This window comes from Ictalurus punctatus, chromosome 5 (assembly GCF_001660625.3).
Source record: "Ictalurus punctatus breed USDA103 chromosome 5, Coco_2.0, whole genome shotgun sequence".
NCBI lineage: Eukaryota > Metazoa > Chordata > Actinopteri > Siluriformes > Ictaluridae > Ictalurus > Ictalurus punctatus.
In genome coordinates, this window is record NC_030420.2 from 16,472,449 (window position 1) to 16,495,566 (window position 23,118).

The 23,118-nt window shown below is 39.1% G+C and overlaps 1 protein-coding gene across 3 annotated transcripts in view; it reads left to right on the plus strand.

Annotated features, from left to right (window-relative positions):
• The first annotated feature begins 2,066 nt into the window (after positions 1–2,066).
• gle1 (GLE1 RNA export mediator) overlaps positions 2,067–23,118 on the plus strand; it is a 38,844-nt gene continuing 17,792 nt past the window's right edge. For 2 of the 3 annotated variants that reach the window (XM_017468152.3, XM_017468153.3), the window contains exons 1-7: positions 2,067–2,334; positions 2,667–2,906; positions 3,043–3,189; positions 6,121–6,269; positions 6,442–6,496; positions 8,972–9,226; positions 11,575–11,800. In XM_017468152.3, coding sequence (XP_017323641.1) covers positions 2,206–2,334; positions 2,667–2,906; positions 3,043–3,189; positions 6,121–6,269; positions 6,442–6,496; positions 8,972–9,226; positions 11,575–11,800 — 1,201 coding nt within the window. In that variant the 5' untranslated portion in view covers positions 2,067–2,205. Of the gene's footprint in view, positions 2,335–2,368; positions 2,584–2,666; positions 2,907–3,042; positions 3,190–6,120; positions 6,270–6,441; positions 6,497–8,971; positions 9,227–11,574; positions 11,801–23,118 lie in introns of those variants that run through there. The other variant, XM_017468154.3, reaches the window with a different exon arrangement.

Below are 23,118 nucleotides of genomic sequence, written 5' to 3' on the forward strand. Positions count from 1 at the left end.
TCCCGTAGCAGGGGCAAAGCAGAAGGACTAATAATAGCACAAACAAGAACAAGAGTAGCCAACATTTCTGGTTGCTTCACATATTTTTGACACTGGCAGCGGACAGCTACAACACATGAGTATGTGGAGCTCTGCATAGCACCTACGTAGTAACAATGCAGTTGGAACCTTGAGATATTTGCCGCTGTATTCCTGTTCTCTCCATTGCTTTCACCCCTAGCCTCCCTTGCTCCCCCTTGACTCTATGGCCCCACTCCTCAAAAATATTCTGTGCAAAGGGCAGATCTCCACGCAGTATGTATGGTGAATTTGTAAAGGACACATACCTGAAAAAGCATACACATACACAAGCATACACACACAACGCTCATTTTATGGAGCAGTAATAATAATATTGATTAATTAATATTGAATAAAGGGCATTATTTGTAATAATTTGTCACAGACACATTATTTGTGCCCGTCCGCTCCTCGCCTCCAATTGAACCTACATGTACTCAGTGTGTAGTGCATGGAGAAGTGGGTATACTCTTAATTTATGCCCCAAATGTTTTTTTTTTTTAAAGCGGCCCATCCAGCAAAGGTTAACTACCCGAGTTATAAACACAGACGTGTAAGATTATGCTATTTGTCTTAAGCCGAGCAAGGAGGCAGAGTGACGTCCTCAGAGGAATAGGAAGGTGAAGCGATGTCCTCAGTTGAGCAGGAAGGCACAGCGACGTCCTCAGCGGAGTAGGGAGGCAGAGTAACATCCTCAGTGGAGTAGGAAGGAGGAGCAACGTCCAATATGGAGCCGGGTGTAGTGATGTAGACCAAGGTAAGTAGGGAGACAGAGTGACGCCCATGGGGAGGCTGTGATCTGTAATGTCGTTTCTTAAGGCGGGGGTTCTGCTCATCCACACATGAAACTTGGACAACTATTCTCTCACCTTGCAAGTCTATGGACCAGTAGGTTATTTTGTAAACTGTCTCTTGAAACAGCTAATATGCAACAGATAGTGTAGGCCAGAGTGTGCCACCATTATAAAATTAACATTCATAACATCAATGAAATCCTCAAAACATTTTATGAATCTTGCTTTAATAATGTTCTTCTTTTGTTATTATGAAACATTGTGCCAGTGTTTTATAAAAGAACATTCTGTTACCTCAATAATGTCCTCAGAATGTTGCAGGCAAAATGTTCTAAACATCATATTATAGGAACGTTTAAAAAATGTTCTGTGATCTCAGGCATGAATAACATCCTTAAAATATTTTCAGAATGTTGCTGTGAGAATGTTCCTCCTTTGTTATTATGAAACATTGTGCCAATGTTTTATAAAAGAACCTTCTACCGTCTGTTGCCTAAACAACATCAACCCAAAATATCTTCAGAATGTTGTAGGCAAAATGTTCTACCTTTGTTAACACATCACATTACAGGACCTGTATCTTAGGCATAAATAACACCCTTAAAACATCTTCCGAATGTTGCAGTGAGAAATGCTCTTCCTTGGTTTTTATGAAACATTATACCATTGTTTAAAAAAACTGAAAATTATACAATCTGTTACCTAAACAACGTCCCCAAAATATGATAAAAATGTGGTGGGCAAATTTGTTCTACCTTTGCTAACTCATCAAATTAAGAGAACATTTTATAAAATACATTCCGTCTTCTCAGGCCTCAATAATATCCTCAAAACATTTTATGAATGTTGCTTTGATAATGCTATTCCTTTGTTTTCATGTAACATAATCTGTGGCCTTAACAATATCCTCAAAACAATGATGCAGTTAAAATGTTACAGTTAACATCTTTATAGGAACATTACTGGAAATGAAAAAACATCCTTAAAACATTATTTGAACATTATATTGAAACGTTTTGTTTAAAACATTAATAGAACTTGTAGGTAATGTTAGCCAACGTTATGAAAACGTTCCCTGCTAGCTGGGAGGGAGTTCAAAGAACTGTTTAAAGAACTTTTGAATCCCTGAAGTCTTCACGTCACACTCCAGTTCTGTAGGTGGCGGTAATGCGATTTAAGGCGGTTGCCACCAGCCAAAAACGTCGATGAAGACAAAGAAGACGCGGAAGAGGCGGAAAAAGAAGAAGCGGCAGTAGCAGCAGCAGTAGCGTGCTTGTGACGTGCACACTGGATAGTCTACTTTCTATTTTTATAGCTCGTCGGTGTATTACCACTATATATATATATATATATGAGAGAGGTTTACATCAAAATGCCAGTCTTAAAGTCTGAAAGTATTAGATGGGAGACGCTGGAAGCTTTGAAAAACTCAGCGAAAGCAAAAGTCAAATATAGTCCAGATTGGCTTGAAAAGGGGGAGGTAAACGAAAACTTGCTTCAAAGCCTTTTTTAAATGTGCTTGGTTGCTAGACGGTTATGCCGCTTATTTATTTAATTAATGTTGGTTAACTGAAATGGAAACTCTTTAAAGGCCTTTCAGCTATGACGATATATTTTATGTACCTGGTTAAGGACGACTGTAACTTATAGTACTTGTGTAGATAAACTCCGCAATGAAAGCTTCACTGTTTTCTGAACATGATTTCGTCTTTGGTTCTACATTAACAGGGTATTACTATTCCCCACTGCCTTAATGTGTTTTTGTAGATTGCATAAATTTTATTTTAAAATTTTTTTTTTTTTTATCTACAGGACATTTTAGCAGGCTGTAAAGAGGTAACGAGCCTGTCCCCTCTCTCTGAACAAGTTCTAAAGAGACTGAGCCCTCAGACTGTTCTGAAAAGTGGTTCCTGCTTGGGGTCCATGATCCCTGATGCAAGTACATCTGAAGATGGCCTTAACTCTGGTTCAGCAGCTGTTAAAATGTTACATACTTTCACTACTACATCATCCACCTCACCACTGCTGTTCACTGTCGAAAATAAGGTGAAGGTAAGCGCTAACATGTTTTATTCTGGTTCCATTTTAGAGCAAGGTGTTAATATTATCATGGAAGTCAAGTCCAATCAGTGATGAATATGGATATGGATCTGTTTCATGTGTTCTTTTTTCTGCTATTATATACAAGGTGACAGATGATAATTCGGAGAGTTTGAGCTCCACTGTGGACATGTGCAGCAGTTTACCACCACCCATCTCCCTCCTCTCACCCAAGGCCACTCAGATGGCAGGATGCATCCGCATCTGTGAGAAGAAACATTGGGCTAAAGCCAAGGTGCTATGTGATCAAATGAGTGCAGTAAATTGTTACTATGAAGTTACAGTGGTATGATAGAAGTGTGTAGAAGACAGTTTATTCCAGAGTAGTTAACAAAGTGCTTACAGACTTGCAGGATGGAAATTTATAACAGAGATTTACAACAGTGCCTAACATTCTGCTATGCAATATAGCAAGCAACTATGAGGAATGTACTTGCCTAACTTTGCCTAAGACACCTAATCCTAATTTTAAAAACACATAGAAACTAAGTCTCTGCTGCATTAGAGGCCGAACATTACTAGAAAGTAGGGATGTCACGATACCAAAAATCGAGTAGTCGGTACCGATACCACCAAAGTACATGATACTCGATACCACAGTGTGGTATAAAAAAATTTTTTATTTAAAAACTCTCCTGGAGGACATCCTCCTCTGGCTGGCTGGCTAAAAGGGGGGAGGGGGAGGGGGGTATTTTAGTTATCAAACATTGTCTGACAATGAGTGGAGGTGCGGTCCTAAATGTGTGTGCGCACACACACCCCTTATACTCTGAATGCAAGCATTAGTTTAAATTCACTGATATGATGGCAGGATTTGTTTGTTGTCATCTCCCTCGAATGCGAAGTATTTCCATATTCCATACCACATTTCCTCTCAACGAGTCGGGGTGGAGCTAAACTTCTTTAGTTTTTCCCCGTGTGCTTGTAGTTTGTTCTTCTTCACTACTTGTGGACCGACTAAAACACTTAAGCGTATTTGCTTCCCCATCAGGTCAGGAAGAATTGCAACCTCGGTACCTTCATTACCAACAGTACTACGCTAATGCTGAAAAACAGGTACCGTCACGTTTTAAGAATGTTGGTACCGAAGTAACAGTTCTCGTGACATCCCTACTAGAAAGATGATGGTGGTAACTCAGATTCTTCCAAACCATTCAAGCAAAATGAATACACTGCTCTGAACTACAACCCCAATTCCAAAAAAAGTTGGGTGCTGTGTAAAACGTAAATAAAAACAGAATGCAATGATTTGCAAATATCATAAACCCATATGTTATTCACAATAGAACATAGAAATTATATGAAATGGTTAAACTGAGTAATGGTACCATTTTAAGGAAAAAAATGGTAAAAGTTGGGATGGGGACAACAAAAGGCTGAAAAAGTAAGTGTTACTAAAAAGAAACAGCTGGAGGAACATTTTGCAATTAATTAGGTTATTTGGCAACTGGTCAGTAACATGATTGGGTATTAAAAGAGTATCTTAGAGAGGCAGAGTCTCAGAAGTAAAGATGGGATGGAATCTGGATGGGAACAAATGTTGCTCTAAAACCTGTATATACCTTTCAGCATTGATGGTGCCTTTCCAGATGTGCAAAATGCCCATTCCATAGGCACTAATGCACCCCCATACCCCTAGAGATGCAGGCTTTTGAATTGAGTGCTGATAAAAAGCCAGATGGTCCCTCTCCAATTTAGTCCTCTTTAGTAGGGATGCACCGAATGTTCGGCAACCGAAATTATCACTTAATAATAAGTGAAAAGGCCGAATAAATTTGACCGATCAATGACGTGTTTGATGACGCGACCAAATAGCCTAGCAACCAGAGTGAGACGCGCGAATGTCACGACCTCCACTCCCGGCAGCATGAAGGGGCGCGCGCATGCGTGATCTACGTGCACGAGTGCTCAGCGAGCGCATGCTTTTCAGATGTTGACAACCGTGACATTGTTTACTGCGGACACATGCGTTTGTTTTGTTTCAGTTCCAAAAAAACGTGTCTGGCCTTTGGCCAAGTTTTTCATTATAATCGGCTTCGGCCAAGAATTTTCATTTTGGTGCATCCCTATTCTTTAGTTTAGAGGATGCAGCGTCCATGGTTTCCAAAAAGAATTTTAAATTTCGATTCGTCTGACCACAGAACAGTTTGTCTCAGTCCATTTTAAATGAGCTTCGGCCCAGGGAAGACTGTAGCGTTTCTGGATCATGTTCACATATGGCTTCTTCTTTGCATGATAGAGCTTTAACCAGCATTTGAGGATGGCACGGCAAGCTGTGTTCACAGACAGTGAGTTCTGGAGGTTTCTGAGCCCATGCAATGATTTCCATTACAGAATCGTGCCTGTTTCATGCAGTGCCGCCTGAGGGACCAACGATCACAGGCAATATTGATTTTCACCCTTGTCCCTTGCACCCAGAGATTTCTCCAGATTCTCTGAATTTTTTGATATTACTGTAGATGATGAGATATTCATAGTCTATGCAATTTTACATTGAGGCACATTATTCTGAAATTGTTCCACAAATTGTAGATGCAATTTTGCAGATAGGTGAACCTCTGCCCATCTTTACTTCTGAAAGACTCTGCCTCTCTAAGAGACTCTTTTTATACCCAATAATATTACTGACCTGTTGCCAATTAACCTCCAGCTGTTTCTTTCTAGGAACACTTACTTTTCCAGCCTTTTGTTGCCCTGTCCCAACTTTTTTGAGATGTGTTGTGACCATCAAATTCAATATTTCCTTGTTTTTTTTTTTTTTTCTTTAAATGGTACATTTACTCAGTTTAAACATTTGATATGTTTTCTATGTTCTGTTGTGAACAACACCTGTGTTTGAGATTTGCAAATCATTGCATTCTGTTTTTATTTACATTTATTTACATTTTACACAGCGTCCAAACTTTTTTGAAATTGGGATTGTAAATAAAGGTTTCACACATGAATTGGTGTATGTAAACTCTTGGATATTATGATGTTCCAGTGTAGTACACACTTACAACGCTGATGAAGAAATGATTTATAAAAGGTATAAAGTTATGAAGGTTTAATAATAACTGATTAATAGACTTTATCTATTTGTTCATATTCAGCAACTGCTGCTGAGATATTGTACTAAAAATGACACATCATTATTAAATAATGTTGCCTCTTTCTCCATTTACAGGCAGAGCTGAACCTGAGGCAGGAGCTGCAAGAGTGTCTGGTGGCTGGTGTTGCCAGTCGGGAGTCAGAGCAGCTTAAACGCTTTGAGGAGTTCATGGAGCTTAAGCAGAGACAGGAGTACCAGAGCATGAGGGACATGATGGAAAAGGAGTATGTACCTTTTAGATAATCTGCCATTTAAAATGGGAATAATATAACGTAATAACCTATGGTACTTCTTAGGATATATTAGTGGATATGCCAGTTAGTATTTGTATACAAATGGCAACACTAAGATAATGATAATAAGCTTTGTTGGTCATTGTTTTCCAACTTCTGAAAGAACACAGGAAAGCCTTGGACGCCAGGAGAAGTTAAAGGAAGAACACAGAATGAAGGTAAGTGTGAAAAATATACCTTTCACCACTCAGTGTGCACGTGCATGCATTATATCCCATTAATTATCTAGAGTGTGGCGACCTACCACAGTCTAATTTGTCCCGCCACAGTTTCGTTGTGAACCGAAAATAGTTTTACACTTCTCATAATAACATAAAGGATCTCTGTTTTGCACCGTTGCTTCGGCAAAGCATCTCTCACTACAAGCAAGTCAGACCCTCCACCCAGTCATTCAGACTAAGCCAGAGAATCACACTTCCTCCACTAGCTTGACTTCTTCCCAAAGTGCATCCTGCTGCCATCTGTTTCCCAGGGAATTGACGCTCACACACACACTCTGCCGTCCACATGATCTGAAAGAAAATGTGATTCATCAGACCAGGCAACATTCTTCCATTGCTCAATGGTTTAGTTCTGGTGCTCACATGGCTCATTGTGTAGGTGCTTTCGGTGGTGGACAGCATGGGCACTCTGACCCAGTCTTCAGCTGTGCAGCAAACTGCCATGAACTGTGTGTTCTGACACCGTTCTATCATAGCCAGCATTAACTTTTTCAACAATTTTTGCTACAGTAGCTCTTCTGTGAGATCAAACCAGATGGGCTAGCCTTCGCTCTCCACAGGCATCAGTGAGCCTTGGGTGCCCATGACCCTGTTCTTGGACCACTTTTAGCATGTACTAACCACTGTATACCAGGAAAACCCCACAAGACCTGCCATTTGGGAAATTCTCTAGCCAACACAATTTGGCCCTTGTCAAAGTTGCTCAGATCCTTATGCTTGCTCATTTTTTGTGCTTCCAACACATCAACTTTGAGAACTAACTGTTCACTTGCTGCATAATTCATCCCATCCCGTGACAGGTGCCATTGCAATGAGATAATCAATGTTATTCACTTCACCAGTCAATGAATTTAATGTTATGGATGGATGTGCCTGAAGGTGTGTATATGGTAGATGTTTCTCAGAGCCAATCTACTTCAAGGTTTGGCCTGCTGTGCATGCTCAGATGTTTTTCTGCTCTCCCTGGTTATAAAGAGTGATTATTTAATTTACCGTAGCCTTCCTGTCAGTTCAAACCAGTCTGACCGTTTGAGTATTTCAGAAACCGCTGATCTCCTGGTATCTGCATGCTGTGCTATAGAAAGTGTATAGGATACTGCCGACAGCAACACTTGGTTGATGAGAGTAGGGCTGTCACGATAGCAAAAATCTAGTAGTCAGTACCGATACCACCAAAAATAAATGATACTCGATACCAAAGTCGATACCATGGTGTGGTATAAAAATAAAATTTTAAAAATAAAATTTAAAACTCTCCTGGAGGACATCCTCCTCTGGCTGATACTGGCAAAAAGAGAGAGAGAGAGAGAGAGAGAGAGAGAGAGAGATTGATTTTAGTTATCTAACACTGTCTGACAACAGTGGAGGCTAGAAGTGCTAAGGTGCACACACGCACACTTTATACTCTGAATGCAATAATTCACTTTAAATTCACTGATATGGTGGCAGGCCAAAAAGATTTATTAAACCCATTAACATTTGAAAAATTTTTTGTGACATTAGGCTACATTTTGCTGACAGGACACGGGCTGAATGGCGATGCGTGGTGGCCAATTAGGAGGTAGTCTGTAACACTGCAATGCATTAGCATTGTTAACAAATAACTGGCTATCGCAAACATTACATGGAGCATAACATTATCTGGTTTTACGGCCACAATGCCAGCTGCCTCAAACAAACATAATAGAGGGCCCGTCTTTCAGGTGCTTCGCCAAATTCAAGGTGTTTCCTCGCTTTGTTTGAAATTAATGATGGCATCGGTTGCACACCGGCTTCAGAGCATCAATTATGTTTGTCATCATCTGCCTCAAATGCGAAGTATTTCCATATTTGACCACCTTTCCTATCGAGTTGGGTCGGAGCTAAACTTGTCACCATTTCTGTAGTTTTTCCTGTGTGCTTGTAGGCGTTCTTCTTCTTTACCACTTGTGGACCGACTAAAACAATTGCACGTCTTTGCTGCCCCATCAGGTCAGGAAGAATTGCTACTGCCGAAAAAACAAGTACCGTCACGTTTTAAGAATGTTGGTACCGACTTGGTACCAAAGTTGCAGTTCTTGTGACAGCCCTAGATGAGAGTTCTTTGGGGATTAGGGTAATTGAGATCGCATTTTTTCCCCCATTCTGATGTTTAATGGGAATAGAACAGAAGCTCTTGATCTGTATCTGCATGGTTTTATTTGTTTTATCTATTGCCACGTGCTTGGCTGATTGAATAACTGCATGAATGAGATGGTGTATGTGTTCATAAGTGTATTTTAAACTTTTTTGAAGTCCCCAAAAGTAAACAGGTGTTGAATAGTATAATGCATTTAGAAGTAGGATAAAACACTTTTCTGTTTAAGTAATAATACTAGTTGGAACATTTGGAATCTCCTTTAATCATTAATATGAAAAGCTTTTCTTTGTCAGATCCTAAACTTGCGGCTGCGGGAGGCAGAACAGCAGAGGCTGAGGGAGGCAGAGCTTGAGCGGCAGAGGCAGCTGGATGGCAGGGACAGGCTGAGAGCACTCAATGCCATTCAAGAGGAGGTGCTTAGGCTCAATCAGCTCCTGGAACCTGCACCTTACACACAAACAAGCCCCACCTTGGACTATACTTCATACGTCACCCGTGGCAACCAGCTTTGTTCACAGGTTTCAGAGGTGGTACGCACTATGACTGAAGTGAGTGGTTATTTTTCAGGAGTTTTAGTCTTTAGTGGTTGTTTATGGAGAATGATTTGAACATTGGGCCTTCATGACACGTTCATAAGCGTTCCATACATCTTTGATCAGGCATATTGGAGGATGCATGCAAGGCTTGTGTTAAAGTTTTTATGATGTATGTTGCTTTGTCTATGCTTGAAAGAAAATTGAGGGTTTCTCTTTAATTATTATGACTCTGCTTAAGACTTGAGCTTGCTGTATTTGTAATTTCTTTAACCTTATCTTGGAAGTTGTTATTTTGTCTCTACTAAATGCATATTCATGAAGTATTGAGCAATCTTGTATAAACTGTTCACTTTGTGTGTATCTCCTTGTAGAAGTATGGAACTTAAATGCCCTTAAACTGTAATGGTGGTGGTCCATTTGAAGGATTAGTTACTTAGGATATAGTTACTTTTTTATAAAGTTTATATCCCAACCTAATGAATATCAATGCCTTAGTCAGATTTGCATTAATAGCACTGCTATGAATCCACTGATGTATACCTTCGACAACTAAGGAAAAATATTGCAGTAATTGTGAACAGACCCATAATAAGTCAATTTATTTTCACATTCTTTCATGTACAGACGAAGTTACATGAAATTGTAATGTCACTGTAGAGTTCTAATGTAAACCTTTTATAAATTATCTAGCATTGCATTATGACCAGTATATGCAGAGTCTATAAATGTGTAAAGGCTCTTTAGAAAAATACTCTTTAGAAAAATGTTACTTAACAGTGTTTTCAAATTAGTCTGTAAGTTATTTTTAGAATGTGGGATTTCTTGTTTGTATATTGTCACATTCCATATCAAGACATTGTAGTTTTAAAATATTGCCCATCTTTTTAAAGTATGTTTTATTGTCAGAATTTGCAAAAGAGTTTCACATATGCCAAAATATGTGAAAAAGCCAAAACAGAACACACACCCCACCACCCCATGCAACCAAATAATCAACTGGAGGCTGCCAGAATCTCCCAGGTTTCTAACTACTGTCCCCTCTGATTTATTTGCTGTATACTGAAGACATTTGGGTTTGAGATCAAAATATGAATATGAAAAGATAGTTTAGAGTTTCCACTTTTATTTCCTTGTCTTTATATGTAAATGTGTTAAACGACATAGAACATAGCACATATTGTATCAGACCACCTAATTTGTAGGTGAGCAAATTATTGGAACATGTGAATGACAAGTGTTTCTTGTTACCCAGAGGTGTCCTGTTGGATTGATTGTGAACAATAGCTTTAAACATCTATTATTGGTTTTAGCCTTTAGTTTCATGTGTGAAGACTGCATTTGTGGTTTAAAAGGATAAGCCAACATGAAGATCAGAGAGCTGTCTATGGGAGATAAGTAAGCCACTTTCAGAGGCATTGCACACACATTGACCAATACAACAATTTGGAACTAAAGGTGTACTGAACAACAAACACCAAATGGGTCAGCCAAGGAAAACAACAGACTTTAACTCAATTGAGCATGCATTTCACCTCCTGAAGAGGAGACTATAAGGAGAAACCCCATGAAACAAACAACTGAAAGAGGCTGCAGTGAAAACCTGGAAAAGGATCACAAAAGAAGAAACCAACAATTTTGTGATGTCAGTGAGTAGCAGGCTTGAAGCAGTTATTGCAAGCAAGGGATATGCAACCAAATATCAAGTGATATTTACTTTACATCAAGACCTATGTGGTCCTATACTTTTTCTCACCTAAAAATTGGGTGGTCTGATACAAAAGGTTCTATGTTTTATCTTGTTTAACACATCTGGATATAAATACCAGGAAGCTGAAATCCTAAACTCTGCTCTCATATCCATCTTTTGAGCTCAAACCCACATGTCTTTGGTGTATAGCACAAACAAATGAATTGGCCTTGCCATTCCAATAATTTCAGAGGGGACTGTATATTGAATGTACTAGCTCACCAAACCATAGTTTAACTGAGAGAAACTCTTTCTTTTTACATAAGGAAAGTAAATGTTTTTAGCTTTGAGGAAGGAATAACTGCAGTTTCCAGGTATAGCTTAAATACAAATATTGCTCTGACATTCTGTAAATAATTAAGAGGGGCTCTGGTTTTAAACTCGTATTCAGTAAGGTTGAGAGACCAAAAATTTCCATCCAGAAAACTTGCAGTTGGGGAAAATTACAGAGCTTTAAGGAAGAGGTATTTCTGTTAAATTACATGCATCACAGATGGGGGAAAAAGCTTGGTTCAAAATTAGCTGCTTGAAATAGCAATGAAATTGTAAATATGAATGTAAGAATCTGTGTATCTGTGGAATATGCATGACTTTACCTCTGTGTGCTGTGCAGGGACAATTTCCAACTGTTGAGGACATGACTGTGGCAGAACGGGCACTACAGGAAATGAGAACACTGGTTAGAGCCATCCAGGAGGAGTTTGCTCAGGCACAAGAGCAAAAGAAGATAGAGCAGGAGGAAGAAGAGTGCAGGAAGAAACAGGCAGGGATGAAACCCCAGCAAGAAGAAAAGAAGAAAAGTGCAGCATTACCTGTTAAAGAGAGAGTCAAAAAACAAGGTAAAATCAGGACTCTCACTGCATCTTGTCTAAATTCCTAATTAGGTGTTCCTCCTTAAAACATAGAGAGGGTCTTGAGGCATTAAAGTCTATTCTTGAACCTACTGAACTATTACTGGGGGATTCCTAAACTAATATGAATGCCACGGTCAACCCCATTGCTAAGGATGACAGTGTTTCATGAATGAATATCAGCAATGATTGGCTGATGCAACTAGTGGAAGTCTAGTGCATGAAGTTTTGCTGATTTTAAAAAATTAAACCAAAAATCTCGCGCTCGTGTCACATACAATACAGTCCCCTTAGTATATCTGAAAGTATCTTGGACAATGACCACACTGGACACACTGCCAACACAACAAAGGACTTCATGAGTGGGAAAAAAGTAGAAGGCTTTACACCTGCCAAGTCACAAGACCTTAACCCAAGTGAAAATGCATTTCATCTTCTAATAAGCTATGGTACAAGCCTGGAAAAACATCACAAAAGAAGAATGAAACAGTTTGGTGATGTCAGTTATTTGCTGGCTTGATGTAGTTATTGCAAGCAAGGGAAATGCAACCAAATATCTGTTCCAATACTTTTGTTCACTTACAATTTTGGTGTTCTGCCACCCAAGGTGCCATATTCTGAGTTGTTTAACATATCTAGATGTAAATATGAGGAAATGAAAGCTGAAATTCTGATCTACCATCTCTGATCTCAAACCTAAATGTCCTCATTATATAAAAACAAAAGAATTGGCCTTGCACCTCCAATACTTTTATATGGGACTATACAGCTGCTTTGAGACAATGTCTATTGTAAAAAGTGCTATACAAATAAAATTGAATTGAATTGAATACAGTGCATCTGGAAAGTATTCACAGCTCTTCACTTTTTCCACATTTTGTTATGTTACAGCCTTATTCCAAAATGGATTAAATTAATTATTTTCCTCAATTTTACAAACAATACCCCTTAATGACAACTTGAAAGAAGTTTGTTTGAAATCTTTGCAGATTTATTAAAAATAAAAAACAAAAAAAGCACATGTACATAAGTATTCACAGCCTTTGCTCAATACTTTGTTGAAGCACCTTTGGCACCAATTATAGCCTCAAGTCTTTTTGAGTATGATGCTACAAGCTTGGCACACCTATTTTTGGGCAGTTCCTCCCATTCTTCTTTGCTGGACCTCTCAAGCTCTATCAGGTTGGATGGGGAGTGTCGATGCACAGACATTTTCAGATCTCTCCAGAGATGTTCAATCAGGTTCAAGTCTGGGCTCTGGCTGGGCCACTCAAGAACATTCGCAGAGTTGTCCTGTAGCCACTCCTTTGTTATCTTGACTGTGTGCTTAGGGTCGTTGCCCTGTTGGAAGATAAACCTTCACCCCAGTCTGAGGTCCAGAGTGCACAGGAGCAGGTTTTCATCAAGGCTGTCTCTGTACATTGCTGCATTCATCTTTCCCTCGATCCTGACTAGTCTCCCAGTTCCTGCCGCTGAAAAACCTCCACACAGCATGATGCTGCCACCACCATGCTTCACTGTAGGGATGGTATTGGCCAGCTGATGAGTGGTGCCTGGCAACATGACGCTTGCCATTCAGGCCAAAGAGTTCAATCTTTGTTTCATCAGACCAGAGAATTTTGTTTCTCATGGTCTGAGAGTCCTTCAGGTGCTTTTTGGCAAACTCCAGGCGGGCTGAAATGTGCCTTTTACTGAGGAGTGGCTTCCGTCTGGCCACTCTACCATACAGGCCTGATTGGTGGAGTGCTGCAGAGATGGATATTCTTCTGGAAGGTTCTTCTCTCTCCACAGAGACACCCTGGAGCTCTGTCAGAGTGACCATCGGGTTTTTGGTCACCTCCCTGAGTAAGGCCCTTTTCCCCCGATCACTCAGTTTGGCCAGGCGGCCAGCTCTAGGAAGAGTCCTGGTGGTTCCAAATTTCTTCCATTTACGGATGATGGAGGCCACTGTGCTCATTGGGACCTTCAGTGCTGCAGAAATTTTTCTGTACCATTCCCCAATCCTGTCTCGGAGGTCTACAGACAATTCCTTGGACTTAATGGCTTGGTTTGTGCTCTGACATGCATTGTTAACTGTGGGACCTTATATAGACAGGTGTGTGCTTTTCCAAATTATGTCCAGTCAACAGAATTTACCACAGGTGGACTCCAATCAAGTTGTAGAAACATCTCAAGGATGATCAGTGGAAACAGGATGCACCTGAGCTCAGTTTTAAGTGCCATGGCAAAGGCTGTGAATACTTATGTACATGTGCTTTTTTTGTTTTTTATTTGTAATAAATTTGCAAAGATTTCAAACAAACTTCTTTCACGTTGTCATTATTGGGTATTGTTTGGAATTTTGAGGAAAATAATGAATTTAATCCATTTTGGAATAATGCTATAACATAGCAAATGTGGAAAAAGTGAAGCGCTGTGAATACTTTCCGGATGCACTGTATATGATCGGCAAAATGTAAGCCTAAACATGGATGTTAATTATAGGGTTAGTATTTTATTTTGGAATAATTTTTTTTGCAGCAGATATTCCCAACCCAGGATAATTACATGGAATTATCATTGTAACCAGTACATGGATTTATGAGATTATGGAATTGATCCAAACAGGGTCAAGGTCGCATCAATGTCAAATGTTTCAGATAGCTCCTTTTCTGTTTGAAGTATTTATTTCAGCCATATAAATTAGTAACAAGAAGGGCTAGACCTGTTGAGGGTGGAGGCATCAACATTGGTGTCGAATTCTTCTTGGTTTTAATAGTAATATGACATTGTGCAATGGGTTTTTTAGTTTAACGAGGAAACGAATCACTATCAATATTCAGGAGATGATTCTTCTTAAATATTTGTATGTTTTCTTATTACTAGTGATTGTGCATTTGCATGAGCAGTGCACATAACTATTGCTATGTAGGGAAAATTTGCTTTTTCTTTTGTTAGATTGAGCTCAAAACAGGGAAATGTGCCAAGTTACTATTTCAACAGCTGATCAACTATTCGTCCATCGATGAGTTGAACTTAATGTATCTTATTAAGTCTGGCTAGGGTATTAATCCCCCGGCTACTGGTAATAATATCTTGATGTTAAACACGTATTACAGTAACAAAACTTAAGACAATAAATCATAAATATAGACGAGGTACTTGCTATTAAAATCAGACGAGACTTTATTAATCTATTCTAATACACACACACACACACACACACACACATATATATATATATATATATATATATATATATATATATATATATATATATATATATATATATATATATATATATATATATATATATATATATATATATAAAATAATATGAAAACAAAGGTGGTGAAAGTAGTTTTGACAGAGAATGAATGACTCCTTATTTTTAACACTGCATGCTGTTCTTAGACCTCGACCTGTACGAACCATCAACAAGTAATTAAATTTTTGCTCCATTTTAGAAGGGCCCTATTAAATACACCAGCTTCGACTGAGACCTAGAGGTGCTTACTTGTGTTGAAGTTGCTGTAGATGGGGAATTCCCTCAGTATGTCGTTGTGTAGAAGGGATTCCAGTTTGTGGGGATTTGTCAGAGGTCCGGTTGCTTTTGAACGGCGTCTAGGAAGGCCAGTCGTAATGGTGAATGGAGTGGAGTCTCGTCGGCTTCGTAACGGTTCTTCTGGTTCTTTCACAACTGGAGTTAGGAAGCTTTGCCGGAACCAGTTCACGCAGACGTTGATTGCAGAGCCCTCTTGCAGATGTTAGTCAGAGAGAGAGGTTTGAGTGGAGAACTCAAACCTCCACTGAGTTAGTCAGAACAGGAGGTTTGAGTGGAGAACTCCTGGAAGATGCTGGTTGAAGAGAACGCCTTAAGATGTGGGTTTGAAGAAAACTCTTGCAGCTGTTGTTAGTTGATGAGGACTCCTGGAAGATGTTGATTGGGGAGTATCTTTTGAAAAGTGTTGGTAGAAGAGAACTCATTGGTTCCATGGTGTCCAAGGGTTTTAACTCTTCCTTGCTGGGCAGAACCTGAAAGGTTTTAGTCCAGTGAGCGTGAAGTTAGGGCGGGGTGTAACTGCCTTCTCCGCCCATGATTTTACTCAGTCCATGGTCTTAGTGGTCACACAATTTCATGCCTTCTCTTCTTTTTAGAGTGTGGATCAAACTCTTAGTCCCAACTGTTGGTACCTATACCACACAATGATCTACCTGATTTTCTTTACTCTCATCTTTCAGGAAATCCCACAAGGAACACACACATGAAATAAGACATATGTTGGCTGCTGTTAACACATTGCTAATAATTAATCACACACCTATATCCATAATAAAGCATACTCATGCATGTTAAACAATCAAATGTCTAATTGCAACTTTGTGATTACAAGCATGATAATTACAGGGTAACACATGGAAGAAAATAGGCTATTTCAGTTATTTTATTATCCTTGCAGTCCTTGATCTTTTAAAATATGGGAGGTGTTCTGATTCAGTTGGTGTGACAAAGGTGTGATAAGGACCATGATTAAAGAAAGTCAACTGAGTAAGAGAGCGAAGGGCTTTGCCTGTGTTGATTGTCCTTGGGGCCTATTTGGGTGAGTCACCCCCCTTTTCCCAAAGTTATCAGATGGGGGACAGAGCTTTCATCTTGTAGGCCAGCCACCACATCTTGGCCAGTGGCCTAGATTAATGAGTTTTACGAGAGGTTTGCTAATCTGTCAGGCATCATCCATTGTTCACAGGACTGTGAGATCAGCCATGAGCTGTAATTGGCTTGGTGCCCCAAAGTCTGCACACAGTGGCTCATGATAAGGGGTGATCTTATGCTTATGTTGTGCTTATAATCTTGTGTGCTGAGGTCCTACAGCTATTAGATTTCTATTATTATTATTACTAATTCTATTGTTATCCCATATTAAAGTTTATTTAGAACACTAATTGCTCTGATTATTATTATTATTATTATTATTATTATTATTATTACTACTAAGGTTAAAATTTAGGTTAAATTGTCACTAACCACTGTGTATTCTGCAAACCAGTGAGATGTCATTTTATGAAAATGGTATTAACTGCTGCACATATAACATTACTTACGTTACAACCGTACCGTATCTGTACCATATTGTTGATTATACTGTTTACAAAAAGTACAGTGGCACCGGTATTGCAATACTACCGTAGTACTGGTATACCGTGCAACCCTACAAGCAAAGTCTCTTTATATGAAACATGCCATTAGTGCTCAAGACTCCAAAGTGATTTGGAGTCTTCAGCATTTGTTTCAGGGGACAATCTGGCTGTCAGTTAAAGCCTCTGGTATACTTCCTTTTTTATGTGTACGCTAGCATATGCGCACAATTCTACGCATAGCCTTTCAAAGTATTCTCTATTTGACATGAATGCCTACGCAGACAGTCGACGCATGCGCATTACGACAACTTGTACTACTGCTCCTGGTCTACAAGAGTCAGTACGGAGCAGTAAAGCAGGTCTTTTGGTGTGAAGGACAACAACGAAAAATAATCACAACACCATGAAGAACAATGCTTGGGCAATCTCTTGCAATGATTAGCACTCATATATAAATCATTATTCTCTTTAAGGCTAGAATTATACAAATGCGGGTACTTTCTAACCTGCACTAGTTTCCGTCTATTCTGTTTTTTCTTAAACTACCCTGAGAATCAACAGCCTTGTGGAACAATTAAATAGTGCAAAATAATTAAATGTGCACGTGCAACCTGCTCATACAAAGTACATGTTAGAAAAATCGGGCAATGCACATACTGTATGCTGTACTCTGCTGATGACGAAATTTGCATCTCTCGTACTGTATCATGTTCCTAGCATATGTGTAAAAAATTAAGCATACCCTCTAAGGATGCACCAAATGTTCGGCCGAAAATAAGTGAAAAGGCCGAATAAATTTGACTGAACAATGACGTGTTTTATGACGCAACCAAATCGCCTAGCAACCAGAGTGAGACGCGCGAATGTCACGACCTCCACTTCCGGCAGTGCATTCGGAGAGATGAGGGGGCGCGCGCATGCGTGATCTACGTGCACGAGTGCTCAGTGAGTGCATGCTCTTCGGATGTTGACAACTGTGACATTGTTTACTGTGGACACGTGCGTTTGTTTTGTTTCTGTTCCAGAGTATTTTGTCACGTCGCGAGACGTAAGGGAGTAGAGTACGGATGCAGGTGCAGGTAAAGACGTATTTATTTAAGGGCCGGCAGACAAATCCAAATCGTAATCCAAAAAACGTAGTCCAGACAGGCAAAGGGTGATCGGCAAACAGGCATAAACGGGGCAAAGCAGGAATCAAAGTCACGGTCACAGAAAACAGGGTCAAAACACAAAACAAGAAACATGAACTTAGTACTATGGACTGGGAGTGGAAAAACTAGCGGGGACTAAATGAACTAATCTATAGTTTAAACTAACTAAATCTATCAAGGAGCATAACATTAACAACGTATCTAACTATACTATATCTACTATAATACTCCGCGAGGTGTACAGGGACGCGAGTGGTATATATCTCCAATATAATCAGCCGTATATAACCGAATATAACCATTTTTTGCACTCTTGTTAATGCACTTTTTTGTTGTAGGCTACAGAGTGTTACATTCTTTCAGCAGTCAGTTATAGGCCTAACATAGGCTATTCAAGGGGGCTCAAAGATGACCACAAAAATATTTTTATTTTACTAAGTTATTTATTTAAAGTTATATTGTTCCTTGTTGGTAGACTATGCCTGCTGGAATGAAAAAAAAAATGTTCACTGTTAAATATTTTGAAATTGTAGTTTTTGTTGTTGAATTTTTTTTTCTTTGACAAGCAAGACAAAATAGTAAAAAACACATTTTGACTATTTAATTTATGCAATGGTTAAAAAATGGAAAAAACGCAAAAAACGTGTTCGGTATTCTGCCAAGTTTTTCATTATATTCGGCTTCGGCCAAGAATTTTCATTTCGGTGCATCCCTAATACTCTCTGCTTAAGACTGCCAGTCTCTCTCTCACACTCGCATGCACGCAGCACTTTGACACAGACAGGCATTTTGTATCCAAGTTAATTCTCTGTCTATTCACTCACATGCATAAATACCACTATGCCTGCTAATTGCTCAAAAGACCAGAAATAAATCCTCCCATTCCCCAAATACCAAAATAAATATACCCATTAATGCATGATTCCCCAAACCCAAAAAATAAATACCCCATGACCTCTAATTTCCCACATGTAAATATAAATACCACCCTGACTGCTTCTAATTACTCCAACGCCCAAAAATAAATAACATTCGCTGTTAAATTCCCCAAAAGCCATATATAAAAACCTAAGATAAAATAAAAAGTTGTCGGACACAATGATAAAACTATTACATTCAATTATATTTTATTAGTATAGCACTTTTAACAGTGGATATTCACATAGCAACTTTACAGAAATGTATAAATTGAGTACATCAGTTTGAAATTTATACAACCCCAATTCTGAAAAAGTTCCGGAAAATGCAAAAAAAAAAAAAGAAATCATTTGAAAATTCAGTTCATCCTATAATATATTGAAAACACATTATAAACTCATTATTTGTTGTTTTGAGAGTTTAAATTATTTTTTAAAATATACATTCATTTCAAATCTGATGACTGCAACACACTCCAAAAAAGTTGGGACAGTCGACTGTTTGTCACTGTGTGACATCACCTTTTCTTTTAATAACACTTAAGTGTTTGGGCACAGAAGACACCGGTTGGTTAAGTCTAGCAAGGGAACCCCCCCCCCCCCCATTCATCCATTATGCATTCCTTAAGCTGCGGAACTGTACAGGGCCTTTGTTGCCTTATTTTGCGCTTCTTAATGCGCCACACATTTTCAATCGGAGGCATGACAGCACCTGCGCACTCTGCTTATGCAACCATGCAGTTGTAATCCGGGCAGAATGTGGTTTGGCATTGTCCCTGGTAAAGACAACTTCTGGATGACAGCATATATTGCTCCAAAATGTGTACATATCTTTCTGCATTAATGGTGCCATCACAGATGTGCAAGTTACCCATGCCATGGGCACTGACACACCCCCATACCATGACAGATGCTGGCTTTTGGACCTGACACTGATAACAGCTTGGATTGTCCTTTTCCTCTTTGGCCTGGAGAACAGAACGGCTGTTTTGTCTAAAAACTATTTGAAATGTTGACTCGTCTGAGCAGAAAACATGATTCCACTGTGCTACTGTCCATCTCAGATAAGACCAAGTCCAGAGAAGTCCGTGGTGCTTCTGGACAGTGTTGATATATGGCTTCTGCTTTGCATAGTAAAGCTTTAACTTGCATCTGTGGATGCAGCGGCAAATGGTGTTGATTGGCAAAGGTTTACAAAATATACCCGAGCCCATGTCAGTATATCCATTAAAGACTCATTAAAGGTTTTTAGGACAGTGACACCTGAGGGCTCGGAGATCACACGCATTCAGAAGTGGTTTTCTTCCTTACCCTTTACGCACAGAGATTTGAACGGATTCCCTGAATCTTTTAATTATATTGTGCACTGTAAAAGGTGAAATGCCAAAAATCCTAACAATTTGTCTTTGGGGAATGTTGTTCTCAAAGTGTTGGATTATTCGATGACGCTTCTGTTCGTAGATTGGCAAGCCTCGACCCATCCTTGCTCTTGATGGACTAGGCCTTTTTTGGAGGCTCCTGATATACAGGTGCGTCTCAAAAAATTTTAATATCATGGACAAGTCAATTTTTTTCTGTAATTTAGTTAAAAAAGTAGAACTTTCTTATATACTAGATTCATTACACATAAAGTGAAATATTTAAAGCCATTTTTTGTTTTACTCTTGATTACGCTTACAGTTCGTGGAAATCAAAAATCCTGTATATCAAAATATTATTAGAATAAAGAATTTATAATACAGAAATGTCAACCTGAGAAGAGCTGGTTAACTGGTAATCTGCCAATTAACTCAAGTTAATTCAGTACACTCAACCACATGCATGGGGAAGATAAAAAGTAAAAAGAAAGTAAATTTTGCATTTAATTTGGAAATCAAGGTCCCAGAGCCTCTGGAGGAAGAGTGGAGAGGCACAGAATCCAAGTTGCTTGAAGTCCAGTAGGAAGTTTCCACAGTCAGTGATGATTTGGGATGCCATGTCATCTGCTAATGTTTGTCCACTGTTTTCTCAAGTCAAGCGTCAATGCAGCGTCTGCCAGTAGATTTTAGAGCACTTCCTGCTTCCATCTGCTGACAAGCTTTATGCTGATTTCCTTTTCCAGCAGTACTTGGCACCTGCCCACAGTGCCAAAACTACTAGTAACTGGTTTGCTGACCATGGTATTACTGTGCTTGATTGGCCAGCCAACTCGCCTGACCTGAACCCCATAGAGAATCTATGAGGGACACCAGACCCAACAATACAGATGAGCTGAAGGCCGCTATCAATGCAAACTGGGCTTCCATAACACCTCAGCAGTGCCACTGGCTGATTCCTTCCATGCCATGCCGCATTGATGCAGTTAATCGTGCTAAAGGAGCCCTGACCAAATATTAATTGCATAAATTAACATGCTTTTCAGAAAGTCGACATTTCTGTATTATAAATTCTTTATTGTAATATTTTGAGATACTGGATTTTTGATTTCCATGAGTTGTATGCCATAATCAAGATTAAAACAAAAAAGGCTTGAAAAAAATATTTCACTCCATGTGTAATGAATCTAGAATATATGAAAGTTCCACTTTTTTAATTAAATTACGAGAAAAAATTTTTTTTCCACAATATTTATTTTTATTTTTTAGATCACCTGTACTATGATTTAGACGATTGCCTTAGACGATTGCCTCACCAACATCACCATCTTATTTCAAAGTTTCATATATCTATTAGTTCTAAATTGCCCCTGTCCCAACTCTTTTGGAATGTGTTGCATGCATTAATTTCAAAATAAATGTTTATCTTCAAAAAACTATGCAGTTGATTTAGGTAAAACATCAAATACCTTGTCTTTTATGAAATTTTTTGTTTAAATACAAGTCAAAGTACATTTTACAAATCACTCCTCTTTTGTTTTTATTAGCATTTCCATACTGTCCCAATTCTTTCAGAGGTGGGGTTGTAAGTTTATCCCTGATATCCCTAAATATTAATACAAAGCAGACATGCATTAGATAAACTTCCTTGCCACAGAGGTTTAACTTTTCTGACAGCTTGCGACATCTTAAGGCCTTTCACGCTGTGCGCCATGAAGCGACGCGAATGTACGACATGGTGATGCTCTTGAATCGAATCAATAGATCCAGTCGTGATCAATTACAGCGCAACAAAGCAAGATTTTTTTTCCCTGACCAGTATGTCGATTTCTTTCCCCATCGATCTGCGATGAAATGGGCCATCTAATTAGATTTGAGCTTTAAATCACATGCCCACAGCTGCTGCTTTTGCACAAAATGGTGAGATTGGTGGCGAGAGAGAAGAGAATGGATGTTGAGTTCTTATTAATTTGTGTCTGAGAACAGAGAACTTTGTGATGAAAATCACAACGAAATCCACTTTCTTTCTATTTCTGTGCTTAAGTTTGTGTGCCTTGTGCCAACATTTAAGGGATTTGTCTATGACCACTGACAAGATAGGCTGATCAGCTGAAAAGTGGGTTGCGCCACCTAGTGTGCAGGCATAGAATGCCTTCTTGCTCAGCGCCATCTATCGTGCAAGCGTGAATTAGCTGAAGGCGATCAATCGTTTCGTGTTCGGTGTGAAAGGGCCTTTAATCCACGACTATACAGCGAGTTGTATCCTGAGTGGGCCAACGTCAGTGATATACATTTTCCACAGTATGCTATTTTGTCTGTCCAGCATTTTGAGTCATATCAAAAACCTACTTTTTTGGAGTCAGCCTAGACCAAAAAATCCAATCTCCACCAAATTTCATACAGATTATCAGAGCATGCTGGTGAAAAAAATACTTTTTAAAATCACAAACCATTTCCATATAACGCATTGACATAATTGTGTTTAATGCAATATCTTTGCAACACTACTTCATATTGTACTGAAACTTGACCATGCTCTGATGCTTGCTTATCTCCTTACTTAGGCTCTGTTGTGTTTGGCTCCATAATTGCTACTTGCAGCTATATTTAGGGGCCAAGCACAGAAGGTGCATCGGCACCTATTGTAATCATTAGCGTTCTTATTCTTCTGTCTTCTTCTGGGAATGAACTTCCAACCTCAGTCCGGACCGCAGAATCTCTCACCATCTTCAAAAAAACAGCTAAAGACCCACCTCTTCCGTGAA